The 13234-nt window shown below is 43.0% G+C and overlaps 1 protein-coding gene across 1 annotated transcript; it reads left to right on the top strand.

Annotated features, from left to right (window-relative positions):
• Nucleotides 1–3897: 3897 nt before the first annotated feature.
• Nucleotides 3898–7912, top strand: LOC114297191 (uncharacterized). Its single transcript, XM_082908877.1, has 7 exons — nt 3898–4585; nt 5006–5467; nt 5562–5869; nt 5944–6349; nt 6433–6638; nt 6720–7341; nt 7428–7912. The coding sequence occupies exons 1-7, from the start codon at nt 3898–3900 to the stop codon at nt 7910–7912; spliced, it is 3177 nt and encodes a 1058-aa protein (XP_082765003.1).
• The last annotated feature ends 5322 nt before the right edge of the window (nt 7913–13234 follow it).

Genomic DNA, 13234 nt, shown 5'->3' with positions numbered 1-13234 from the left:
GGGAATAAAGCACCTGTGTCCGTACTGACAGATGGGGATAAGTCGATGCGAGAGGCAATCAGAAGAGTATTTCCAGATGCAAGACATCGATTATGTAATTGGCATCTTGGGAAAAATGCTGTTTCAAATGTTCACATAAGTGGCTTTGCACATGCTTTCAAGCAGTGCATGGACATGGAAACGGATGAGACAAAGTTTGAGCATGGCTGGACGACAATGGTCGAAGAATTTGGACTTCAAACCAACAGTTGGGTGTTGGAGACATATGAGAAGCGTCATATGTGGGCTGAGGCATATATGCGTGGACATTTCTTTGCTGGGATGAAGAGCACTCAGCGCTCGGAGTGTATGAATGCTTATTTCAATCCCTTCCTCCAACACAAATTGAAGCTATATGAATTTGTTAGGCACTATGATCGGGCTCTTGCAAGGATAAGGTATAACGAGGCTGGAGATGATGCTGAAACAAATAACACTTTTCCGGTATTGATTACTCCATTGCGAGATATAGAGAGACATGGAGCTGAGCTATTCACCCGAAATATATTTAGAATGTTCCGTGATGAAATCTTAGAAGAGGGGAAGTTGAATGTGAAGGATGTGTTCCCTTTGCCGGATGGTCAGAAATGCTACTATATTCATAAGTACAGAGTGAAGGACAGATCATGGATAGTAACACACAGTCCAATGGATGCTGCAATGAGATGTTCTTGCATGAAGTTTGAGTCGTTGGGGCTACCTTGCTGCCACATGATATGTGTTATGAAAGCTGAAAATTTAACGCAAATTCCCCCAACTTGTGTGCTGCATAGATGGACAAGGGCTGCAAGCAAGGATGGCCAGCAATGGCCTCAACCCTCAATTGATAGCACTACAACACAGACGGCCCGGTATGGGATATTGTGTTCTTCCTACAACGAAATGTGTTTCTATGCCTCGCAATCAACGGAAGGTTTCAAGGCTGCTAGGGATGCATGTCTTCCAATGACGACCCGGATGAAGGAGTTATATGAGAGGAATTTGAACGGTGGGAATGGAGACAAAGGGAAACATTCATTCTGTCGACAATTTGGAGTAGAAGATCCTGATGTTGTGAAGACAAAAGGGAACCCAGGACGGGCCTCGTCCAACTGTCGAAGACCAAGAAAATGTGGGAATTGCAAATGCATTGGGCACACAAAGCGAACGTGTCCTAAGGTTCGGTTTAGCCGAACAGTGGGTAATAACTCAGATGCAGATACACCCCACATAACTGACCGTGAGTACAATGCGGAGTCATTGCCCGTTCGCTGCAAAACTGGGTTGGTGGATCCAAGTACACCGCACATTAAGCAACGGCGACTATTTTTTGATGTTTCTCCTGATTCCAAGCAGCCTGTGGGCCAATACGGTAGTGTTGAAGCAGCAGTGTGGAAAAATGATTCGAACACAATTGATGAGGTGAATCAGGTAATTGTATAATTTGTATGATTTACTTATTCCCTTAGCTATTGAAAACACATGGAAATAATGTATGTAGTTTTCATTTTGCACGGATTGCTGTACGTAACGTGTAAATAATTGGTTATGTACAATGCCAGGAAATGGCACAACGTTACTTATGTACAAGGCCACGAGTTGTAAATTTCCCATATTGTTTAGAGTGATGTTGTCATTTGTGTTTGCAGTGACTTGTCATTTTCAAAACTAACTGAAGGTGAGGTGAGATATATATGGGTTGTCTGTGTGTTGTTTTGGGTGGGAAATTGGCTTATGTCTGTATTCCAAGATTCCTATTGCGGGTTGCTTGTTTCTGTTCCATATTTGGTTGGATCTAACTGAAGGGTTTTTTTGCGGTGTGGTTTATCAACTAACGATGTGTTTCGCTTCGTATTGATTTGTTATGACTTGTGTCTGTAAATTAGTATTATATTTCGAGTAAAATACGAATTTTGTCCAAGTGGGTTTGCAAAATTACATACCAGCACATGCATTTTGTATATAATCCAAGTGGCAGTTAATTTTGTGTGTTACTTGGAGAAAGTAACCCAACGAACTCGTTACTTTATCTCCATGCCGATCGGTATATGAATTACGAGTTACGAACAGGAGTTGTGAAATTATTTAATGTTTACTATGGGTTTATTGTTAGTAAAATTATGGTGGGCCTATATGGACAGCAACGAAGCAGTAATTTAAAGTTGACAAGTTCAAGAAGAAAATCAAGCAATTGTGGTATTGGTTCAAATGCCTGAAATGGATGAAGACTTCTTTCGATGAAGTGATGGTAACAAAGTAGAAAGTAACAAAGTAGAAAGTAGAAAGTAGAAAGTAAGTTGTTGTGTTGTTTGTAACAAAGTAGAAAGTAGAAGGGAAAAAACTACACAGAAGTTACAATGTAGAAAGTAAGTTGCCACCTGTCGAAGTGCATATAATTGAAGTTACCACCTGTGCCCAGGTCCTTTTAGCCTTTCCTCGACAGATACAGACTCCCAATTCGTTCATGTTTCCTGTTGGAGGGTGGCCACTAAATCCATGAGCACTGCTAGTAACTGCTCCAGCGTGTAAGTCAGGTGGCATGCAAGATTCAATGTTAGTTGAATGGAGCAGCTGTTGGGAGGATGTGGGAAAAATAGGTGCAAAAAGGAATTTTTAATCTAATATCCAATCAGAATGTAGGTGAAAATATGAGTGAACTTTTTTTTAAAAAAAAGTAGTTCCCATTTTTTGGATTATAAACCCGAGATGTATATTTTGTTTTTGATATAAACAAGTTGTGTATTTTCGTTACGTAAAATGTAGGACAACAATTGTGTTTAAGTCATTACAATACAGAAAAAGGTTATTTCAAACGTATTTTCAAGTTTACCGACATTGAATATATTTTGATTAAATTACAGGGAAAATTCAATATTTGGCAGAGTTTGATGATTCATAGTCAGGGGCAGTAACTGTGAGTGGCCAAGTGTTGCGGTTCATTGACCCAGTTTGCAAGGACTGTGGTTGTGTTTAGTGGACAATATTCTGTCGATTTTTGTCTCATAATGATGAGGGACATGCCCCACAATGGTGAAAAGGAAGGTCGACAGGGAAGAGTCAATATTTGGCAGAGTGGACTTGAAGATTCGAAGTCGGGGCAGTTACAGTGGCAGTTATGGTGTAGACGTGTAGGATCATGCAATGATGGGCCACAAAAACAGTATACGGATATCAATACTAAACCTCCACTTCTATCTGTCGAGCTCCCTTTTCTTGTGTTTATTTCATGGCCACCAACTGTTTTAAACTTCTGTCGACAGAGCAAGGCTCCTGCTTTGTCTCATGCTTCCTCCTGAAAGTGTGCCCGCTAACTCCGTGACTGGTGGTAAAAACTTCCCCTATCACTTCTAGGTGACCCACATGCAGAGAGCCCACTTTCAGGTCGTGGACATTCCTTCAGACTTGGCCACATGCCCTCGATTAAGTGGACCATCTGTCGACAGAGACTGGCAAAACTTGGTGCAAACAATGGCCCCCATGTTCAAGTTAAATATTGCGGAAGTGATTGAGACCCCCCCAATCACCACCACCCCCCCCCCCACACACACACACACGTGGGGGCTGCTGTTTGGAGAAGGAAAAAAAATAAGAAATTGAAAAAAAAAAAAAAAGTGGCCAATCAGAGAGAGAGGGGGTCATGGGGGTCCAAGTCATATGATATTTAACTTCAACGAGGGGGCCATTGTTTGGGCCCAAAACAAGCATAAAGTACAGCCCAATATAAGAGCTTTTAAATATACTGGCCCCATCATAAGCTATAAAAGACCCACCCTTTCAACTTCAAACCACTTCATTTCCCTCTGATTCGAACTCCCCAGACTGTACTCCTTCTTCTCAACCATTGCCGTTCAAAACCAGAGCACCACAAAACCCTAAGCCATGGCACCGAAAAAATCTCAACCATCTCCATCTGAGGAGAACAATGAAGACCTACTCCGCTTCCCGGACCCTATCAGAGCACTTATCGCTCCTCTAAAATTTGCTGCAACCCTATTGCCCAGCCCAAGCTCTGTCGCTAAGGCTACTCTAGGCCCTACCTTCGCGTCTTACTTCCCAGACGAGCTAGCTCCATACTATCCCCTTGGTAATGGTGAGAACCTTCTTCTCAACCAAGCTGGACTCAAGTGGACTAACTGGAATGTCAGCAAAAACCCACTCAGAGGGTGGAGGTCACCAGACTCTGATTGGCGAAGCTGGGCCAGGAGAATTGAAGGTCACGACGCCGAAGTATGGAAGCACCAGGGCATTGCTGAAGCAATTAGACTGTCGACTAAAATTTATGACGTGGAGAAAGGGCTGATTGCTGCTGCTGCATGCTTTTGGTCGCAGTCTAGTAACTCCCTACTCCTCAATTTTGGTATGATTTCCCCTACCATCTTAGATGTAGCTCACTTGACTGGTCTGCCAATCTTGGGCAATCCAATTCATGCTCTCCTTGAGCCTCCAAAAGTGACATTTACTTTAAACACTGACATGTGCTATACAGATTTTGCCAAAAAATACCAAGGCAAGCGTGGTTCCCCTGTCGATGACAAAGAAAGAACTGCTTTTTACTTACTTTGGCTTTGTGAGTTTCTTTTTTGTGTCCCTGGGTACAAGATCACGAAAGAATACCTCCCCCTTGCCTTGTGTATGCAAGACGGCCAACTTATGGCTTTAGCCCCTTATCTTCTTGCCACCCTTTACAAGGCCCTATTTTCCTTTGTCGACAAGAAGATTTCTGGCAACTGTGGTGGCCCCTTCTGGCTCTTCCAGGCCTGGTTGTATGCCTATTTCCCTGAGGCACGACCCCCACCACCTAACACCTTGAAACCTGTTTGCCACTCCTATGCTGAGCAACTGCTCACTTATAACAGCCATTCAAAACTCACTTTCACAAATCATCTTACCATGTTTTACAACCTTCCTTCCCAGAGACCGTCCAACCTGTACATGCCATTTCAAAACTTTGAATTCTCCTCCAGTAGACTTCGCTTCCTCTTCACAGACCCTTCTGATTTACACAATGAGCAAGTCCAAGAACAAAATGAGAGTTGGAGACACATTCTCACCTGTAGACATGTCTTGGTTGGCTGTTCCATATCCTCCGCCAAGCTATCCAGCTGCAGTTTTGAGACATACTGTCCCAATCAATGGTCCAGGAAATTTGGTCTTTCCCAGGCTATCCCTTATCCTTATTTCCACCCAACCATCCATGAGGAGATTGGGTCCAGAATCCACTTGAAAGATCCTACACAAGCTGAATCCATTCTGACAGAGAACACCAAACTTTTCCAAGATTTTGGCCCCTTCTTCTTCAAACCTGCTTCGGACTGCTCGGCTGCTTTTGACCATTGGTGGGGACTTATGACTGCCATTATTTTCTGCAAGCCACTTGAAAGCTGCCTTAACGATACTTGTATTCATATTCAGGGCCGCATATCCTCGCCTTCCAAGCTTAAGGCTACAGGTATCCTTCCTTCATATACTTCATATCCCTGACTGTGTCATGCAATTTGTTTTGTTTTTTTCTCTACAACACTAACTTGTTTAACCCTTGACAGCCAAAATTGTGCCTGCTGCTGAACCATTGGTTAGGGACCAACGTAAAGGCAAGGATCCAATGGATGCAACTACTCAGACAAACACCCCCTCAGTTCCGAAATTAATGGCAGACTCTTTCGCAGCCGCGCAGACACAAGCACAGAGAGGAGCTACCACCCGTACCCCTGCTGAGACAGAGGTCACGGCGAAGAAGAGAGAAGAGCCTTCCACTGCTCCTGCTCTAAGCACAGACCTAAGTGAGTGGGATATCCCTCTCAGCCAAATGGTTGGCGAAACAACATCAAATCCTTCAGGGCAGCTCTACCAAGTAAGCCTTCACTTTACATATTTACAGCATCTGAATTTGCATTCACGCCCGACTGATCACTTACTTTTGTGCAGAGAAAAAGAAGGAGATTACTCCTTGCTGCTGCTGATGATGACGATGCTTCCACTTCTCCTCAACACATTCATCAAATTCCCAGTCCAATCAGTAATGTACCCACAGAACCCACTTTACAACCAACTCCACCACCACCTGAAGCATCGCAACAAACTCCCTTACAACCTGCTTCACAGTCTTTGCCACAGCAATCCACACAGTCTGCATCACAACATCCTTCCACTTCTCCTCAACACATTGTCCCTTCTGTCTCTAGCCCTCAACCATCACCATCCAACCCCTCCAATTCCCAAACGTCAAACAAAGAATCTCAGAGGATTGAATTTGACATTTCAATCAACAGCCAATCCTCTCCAACAGATGACAACACAAAATCCCCTCAACCAGAAGTTCACCACAACCAAGGTAAATAGAAATACAAATGTTACTGTTCGTTTGGGAAAAAAAAACTTCTCTTTAAGTAACTGGTATTGTTCTCCAATTTACAGGGATGGACATAATACAGGACTCATCTCCACGACCAATGGGCGAGACAGAACTTGAAGGTCCTCATGACTTTCCCCTGCTAGCAGAACCAGAGAAACACCCTCAAGGCGCTGATGCTGCCATCTCATCAGTACCAGAAACAACTCGTCCTCATGCGACAACCACAGCTGAACAAGGCCAACCGTCTGCGTGCACGTTATCAGGACAGGTACTACCATTTCCAACCTCATCCTATTTACTCTTTATTACTTGCAAGCATATATTCTCACCAAACTATTAATGTTCACAGGCCGTCGGTCCATGCCAGGATATTTGGGCCGAAGTTTCTATTCTTCAACAAGATCTAGACGAAATATCCCCATTGCCTCAAAGGCTACATCTGTTTGATGCTGAAACTCAACAAACCTTAACCACCTTCATCAACCTCATTAACACCCCAGTTGAAGAAATCATTCTCCACAAACCTGATGAAACCTTGGCCTGTCTTTCTGCTGTTGTAAACCTCTCCCCTAATCCTTTCAACCCCATTCAACTAAAGCAATTGGCCAAGATCATCACAGAATGGCCAACCCTTTCAGAGATGGTTCAGACTTGCTCGAAGGATATTCAAACCAATAAGGATTTCCTAAACGAAGCCCACACCATATCTACTTCACTCAAACTCAGCCAGCAGACCTCTGCAGCCATTCTTCAGCAACACTCAGCACTTGAACTTGAGGAAGCCAAACTCATGGCAGAACTTGCCTCTGTCCGGCAAAGAAAGGCTCATCTGCAGCAGCAACACGACCAGCTTAATCAAGAAGCAAGGATGATGCTCTCCCAAATTAGACATCGTTCTGCATCCATTCAGACAACTAAAGCTGAGTTGGACCAAGCCCAAGCCATGCTGGCAGATGCTCAATCAGAGTGGGGTGTTGTAGGCGTTCTGTTCCCCAAATCCTAGGCTAGTTTATATATGTATTCTTTTGTATTGCACACCTAGGAATGATTTGGAAAGGTAGGAATGATTGCCTTTTTAATGATAAGATTGTTGATGGGCCTGAATTGGCTGAGATGGTGAAAGTGAGGGTTGCACTTTGCTGTAAGCAAAGTTATAGAGGCCTACAGTATTCAGTGGACGACATATATTGTATTCTGGATAGTATCAAAGTCTCATTTAGGGGGTGGTGTTTGGTGTTTTTTGAAACTGGGGTGCAGGAGTTTGGTCAAGCTGTGGTATGCAGGATTTTGGTCAGTCTGTGGTATTACCATATCTTCTTGGTGGCTACTTTTGCTCTGCTGTGCTTCAATGTTGCTATGCTTTGCCTTATTTTTGGCTTGTTGCTCTGGCTTAGTTTATGGGGTCAAGCATGCTCATTTCTGGTTGCTGCTCTGCTGTGCTTCAAATCTGCTCTGCTATATATGTACTCTGCTGCTGCTATATGGGATCAACGAATAGGCTTCAGTCTGCTGCTGCATATTGGCCTTTTTGCAATTGTTTGAATGATGTTTTGGTGTGCTGTATTGGAAGTCTGCTGTTGGATTGGGGAAAGTTATTGGAGGTCTGCTGCGGGCCTTGTTGTAATTGTTGGTCTGCTGCTGTACTAATTTTTTTTTTTTGGAGGTTGAAGGATCAGGCTCAAGTCTCAATGGAGGTTGAAGGTTCAGGCTCAAGTCTCAATGGTGGCTGTATGGTCTGAAGTTTGTTCATGCTGCCTTGGAGTTTCATCTGGTTGCCCTATTATGTGGTTTTGTGAGGATGGGCTTGGAGTTACATTGTTATTGTTTTCCTTCTGTTTTTGTTTCTCTTCGTTGGTCTCCAACCTCCTCTTTGTTGATGTATCATTGACACCTTGTATGTGCTTTTCCATCAATACAGTTTTTTGTTTTGCTGAACAAAAAAAAAAAATTAAATATCAATAATCTGTGTTTTTAATGGTCTGTTGTATGGTTGTTTTTATTTTTTGTGCAATTTTTCACCGTTTGTGCATTTTTATGAAGTAATCAATTCCCCTTCAAAGTGCATTATAGTCACCGCCATTTGTTTCTTCTGTGGGCTTTTTTTTGCTTTGTTTTGGACAAAATCATGGCATTAAAAAAAATCGAACAAACATAATTCATGTGGTAAAAGCGAACAAACATTACTACTTTCAACTTGCATTGTTTGTTGGACAAATATCACATTGCACTGGACAAACATTAGTATAGTCATTTGGGCAAATATGACATTGCATTGTTTGTTCTGTACTGTACCCATAACATTGGAATTATGTGTATCACATTACGTACAGGCCACGATAAAACCAAACAAACATGACTACTTTCCCTCGTTTGTTCGAGTCCCAAACATTGGAATTATGTGTACAATCAATACGCGTGGGAAATTAGTATTATCACAGCTGCGACCTAAAAAGTTGTCACGACAAGCTGATGCAGTAATCCAGTTGTGGTTGGGCATCGAAATTACACTCGTACTGGCAGGCCATGATAAAATCGCTGCACTATTTGTTGTAATTGCAATCAATCACATGCACGAACGATACTCGCCCATCTTTGTATTGTTCACATCCATAACGAAGTCAAGCACCAACTTCCGGCGCACAGAAGGATGAAACTATGTACAGAAAGCGAATAACACAAATCAGGTACGGTTACAGCGGTAGGGAATAAACGGATTTATTTCGCAATTGGAAATTAAGCGGTACAATGTACCTTGTGTGGACCGCTGGGTATATCAGGCCGCTGCATGTACTTGATCACAAACATCCCACAGTCGAAAGTGCTACAAATGAAATGTAACATTCAGTCTCTCTGTAACGCCCTCAAAATAATAACAATAAACCCATCAGATAAGACATGCATTTTCATTTAAACTAACCGCATTCCTTTCATTCATTAGAATTCCAAGACATAAGTATTACATGTTAACCTCATAACAAAATGCCCTACGGGCTTACAGCTTTCCAAGTTAACACTTGGTTACAACAAAGAGTTCTAACTCGTTTACACATTAAGCCCTTGGCTTGAAATTACATGTAATACATCAAAAGTAAAACGACAAAACTATGCCCGCCACTAGCCTCCCAGCTATGTCCTTGGAGGTGGCATGCTTCCTGTACCTGAAAATGATATTCCCATATAGGGTGAGCCACAGCCCAGTAGAAATACACTAAACCAACCATGGACAATGACTAAAACATTAGCAATTGATAGTTGGTCAACACTGATACAATCACATAAATTACATATTTATGTCAACGACTTACAAGTCCCAATTACTTTTCATTTTCCCTTTTTCAACAGATAAGCATGCTAGCTCTATCATCATTTCCACAGATATGTATAAAAACTATATCTCACATTCAGATAAGTATAAAAGCTATATCCACATTCTCAACATATATGTATATCAACAATATCCACAGATAAGCATACAAGCTGTATCCACACTCTACAACAGATATGTATATCAACAATATCCACAGATAAGCATACAAGCTGTATCCACACTTCACTTCACAAAGATAAGCATATGAGCTCTATCTTCACTTCTCTAGACAAGCATATGAGCTCTGTCTACGGAGTACATCCCCTATCTCCTCCAAATACCTATCCGGTTTAGAGGTCCATCCCCTATCTTCCCCTAAACCGCGGAGTACATCCCCTATCTCCTCCTCTACACATAACGTATATAAACACATTGGTTCTATATACAATCACACAATACAAACAATTAATGTATTCCAGCAACTGTCAAGTTCCATAACACATTCCATTGATTAGTTTCAGTTTGCCTAATCAACATACATTGTCTACAACAATCACGACTATCCTCCACCGATAGCCCAAAGCAGTTATTTCTAAAACAGAAAATAAATGCACAAATGGATATTCAATCAACATTTCATTTCCTCATTTCTCATCAATTAATTATCCCAATTAATTAAACAATGTAATTAGGCCATTTTCCATAATTACCATTTCAACCCTTAGGTCCCATTTTCTTCAATGATTCAGCAATCATTCTATTTTTTTATGCTAAACATGCATCTAGGTTTATTATGAATAAAACCCCAACTTTTGTAAAATTACACAAAAGCCCCAAACTTTCACAAAATTACCAAACCAAGCCCAACATCTCAAAATACCAGAATTTAAAGACAAAACCCATAGAGAGGAGTAGGATATCCCTACCTCGAAGTTTTAGCCCAAAAGGAGATGAAGACTCCAAGATCAACTTGCTCCAAATCCAAACTTTTTCAGATTAAAACGAAGCTCTCAACACCCTCTATCTTTTTAACAAAGGCCCTAGGCTAGATTCACACCCTAGGGAGATCAAATCTTAGAGAGAGTGCAAGTTTAGAAAGAGAGGGTGTCGGATTTAGGGTTTAATCAAAGAAAAGGACTGAAAAAGTGATGTTTTAGACGCTGCTGTCCGCTGATATAAAACACGCTCGCTCGAGCGAAGGATTGGTCGCTCGAGCGACCAGACACAGAAAACTCTCGCTCGAGCCAAGAAGTTCTCGATCGAGCGAAGAAAAACCCAGACCGCTCGAGCCACGAAAATCTCGCTCGAGCCAGAAACTACAACCCTCAGGTCCAGAACCGGGGCAACACTACTCTCGCTCGAGCGACAGACTCCTCGCTCGAGCGAAGGACCAAAAATCTGGGCAGCAACACTAGGCTCCCAAGCACAACCAACCTGTAACAAACCTGCCCAACACATCCCATACTCAATATACAAAGTAAAAAGGATGCAAACAAGATAATAAACAACATTCAACATCCACGGACACATGTCCGGATCACTGTACAACAAGGGTAAACCCGGGATCACTATAACCTCCCCCCCTTAAAGAATTTCGCCCCCGAAATTAAGCACAAGTTTTCAAAAACAGGTTTTCCTCCATTTTAAACAATGTCACAATTTAACATTCAACAATTCGACCCATTACCGGTCATCCCATCCCTTTAACAAGAGACATATCACAATATGTAAACAACATATGTATTATCAACATGCATCAACATTATGCACTAACTTTCCAATGTCAACAATATACTTAACACATATAATGTTACATTCAACTTCCATATGAGGCAAGTTCCAAAACATACTTCCAATAACCAAAACATTTTCAATGTTTCACAACTTAAGACATATATAAAAGCTCTTAAGTTCAACAAAATGTAAAATTTAAATACAAAATTACATATCAATAAACAAGTCCGGATATTTCTCTCGGACTTCCAACTCACGTTCCCAAGTGGCTTCCTCCACTCCGTGATGTTTCCACAAGACTTTCACCAAAGGAATGGTCTTGCCACGCAAGACCTGGTCTCGCCTATCCAAGACCCGAACCGGTCTCTCCTCATACGAGGCATCCTCACCTACCTCTAAATCAGTCCAATCCAACACATGTGATGGATCTGGTTCATACTTCCGAAGCATACTCACATGAAACACATCATGCACTCCGGACAACTGCGGCGGTAAGGCTAACCGATAAGCAACCTCACCAATCCTCTCAAGGATCTCAAAAGGACCAATAAACCGAGGGGATAACTTCCCACTCTTCCCAAACCTCATCAGGCCTCGCCTAGGTGATATTTTCAGAAAGACATGATCACCTACCTCAAACGCCAAAGGCCTCCTCCTACGGTCGGCATAACTCTTTTGTCGACTCTGGGCTGTAACAAGCCTCCTACGGATAAGCTCAACTTTCTCCGTCGTCTCCCTAACCAACTCCGGACCCAACAAAGGTGCATCACCCACCTCGGCCCAACAAACTGGAGACCTACACGGTCGGCCATACAAGGCCTCAAACGGTGCCATACCGATGCTAGACTGAAAACTGTTGTTGTAGGCAAACTCTACCAATGGCAAGTGCCTCTCCCACGTCCCACTGAAGTCCAGGACACAACCCCGAAGCATATCCTCGAGGATCTGAATAGTACGCTCGGACTGCCCGTCAGTCTGAGGATGATAAGCCGTACTAAAGGTCAACTTAGTGCCCAGTGCACTCTGCAAACTCTGCCACAACCTAGCAGTAAAACGAGGATCTCTATCTGAGACAATCGTCACTGGGACCCCGTGCAATCTCACTACGTCCCGAATATACAAGTCGGCAAGATGATCTACCGAATCTCTCACGCGCATAGGAATAAAGTGCGCCGACTTAGTCAACCGGTCTACAACCACCCAAATAGCATCACTACCCCGCTGAGTCCTCGGAAGACCTACAACGAAGTCCATAGTGACATGCTCCCATTTCCACTCGGCTATAGGCAAGGGTTGCAACAAACCCGCTGGCCTCTGATGCTCGGCCTTCACTTGCTGGCAAGTAAGGCATTTCGATACGAAAACAGCCACATCTCTCTTCATACCCCGCCACCAAAACTGGCGACCCAAATCCTGATACATCTTAGTACCTCCCGGATGCACCGCAAGGCGCGAATGGTGAAACTCTCGGAGTACTTCCTCTCGGCAAGCCTCCGGTACAAACAAACGGTCTCGGTATCTCACACTCAGGTCGGGATACACCGTCAAACCCTTCTCAACTTTCCCACTGGAGATCTTCTCTCGGAGGGATTCTACCTCAAGGTCACCTCTCTGTGCCTCTAACACTCTAATCACAAGTGTAGGCTGCGCAACAACAGAAAACAAGGCCGCAGCCTCGACAGATTCGCCCAGTAGCAAATCAAACTCGCCAAGTGCTCCCAACATCACCCATTCCCGGATGGCTATACTAGCAACATCACTAATGGTTTTCCTACTAAGGGCATCGGCCACAACATTGGCCTTTCCCGGATGATAATGCAACT

Source organism: Camellia sinensis, chromosome 2 (genome assembly GCF_055761805.1).
Source record: "Camellia sinensis isolate YWXY chromosome 2, ASM5576180v1, whole genome shotgun sequence".
NCBI classification, from domain to species: Eukaryota; Viridiplantae; Streptophyta; class Magnoliopsida; order Ericales; family Theaceae; genus Camellia; species Camellia sinensis.
The sequence above is the reverse complement of the archived record's forward strand: the minus strand, read 5'-3'. Positions and strand labels throughout refer to the sequence as shown.

Coding starts and splice junctions, on each gene's coding strand:
- LOC114297191 (XM_082908877.1), top strand. CDS start 3,898: ATGGCACCGAAAAAATCTCAACCATCTCCATCTGAGGAGAACAATGAA. Junction 4,586..5,005: donor TTTTTACTTACTTTGGCTTT/GTGAGTTTCTTT, acceptor TCCTCTTCACAG/ACCCTTCTGATTTACACAAT. Junction 5,468..5,561: donor TTCCAAGCTTAAGGCTACAG/GTATCCTTCCTT, acceptor AACCCTTGACAG/CCAAAATTGTGCCTGCTGCT.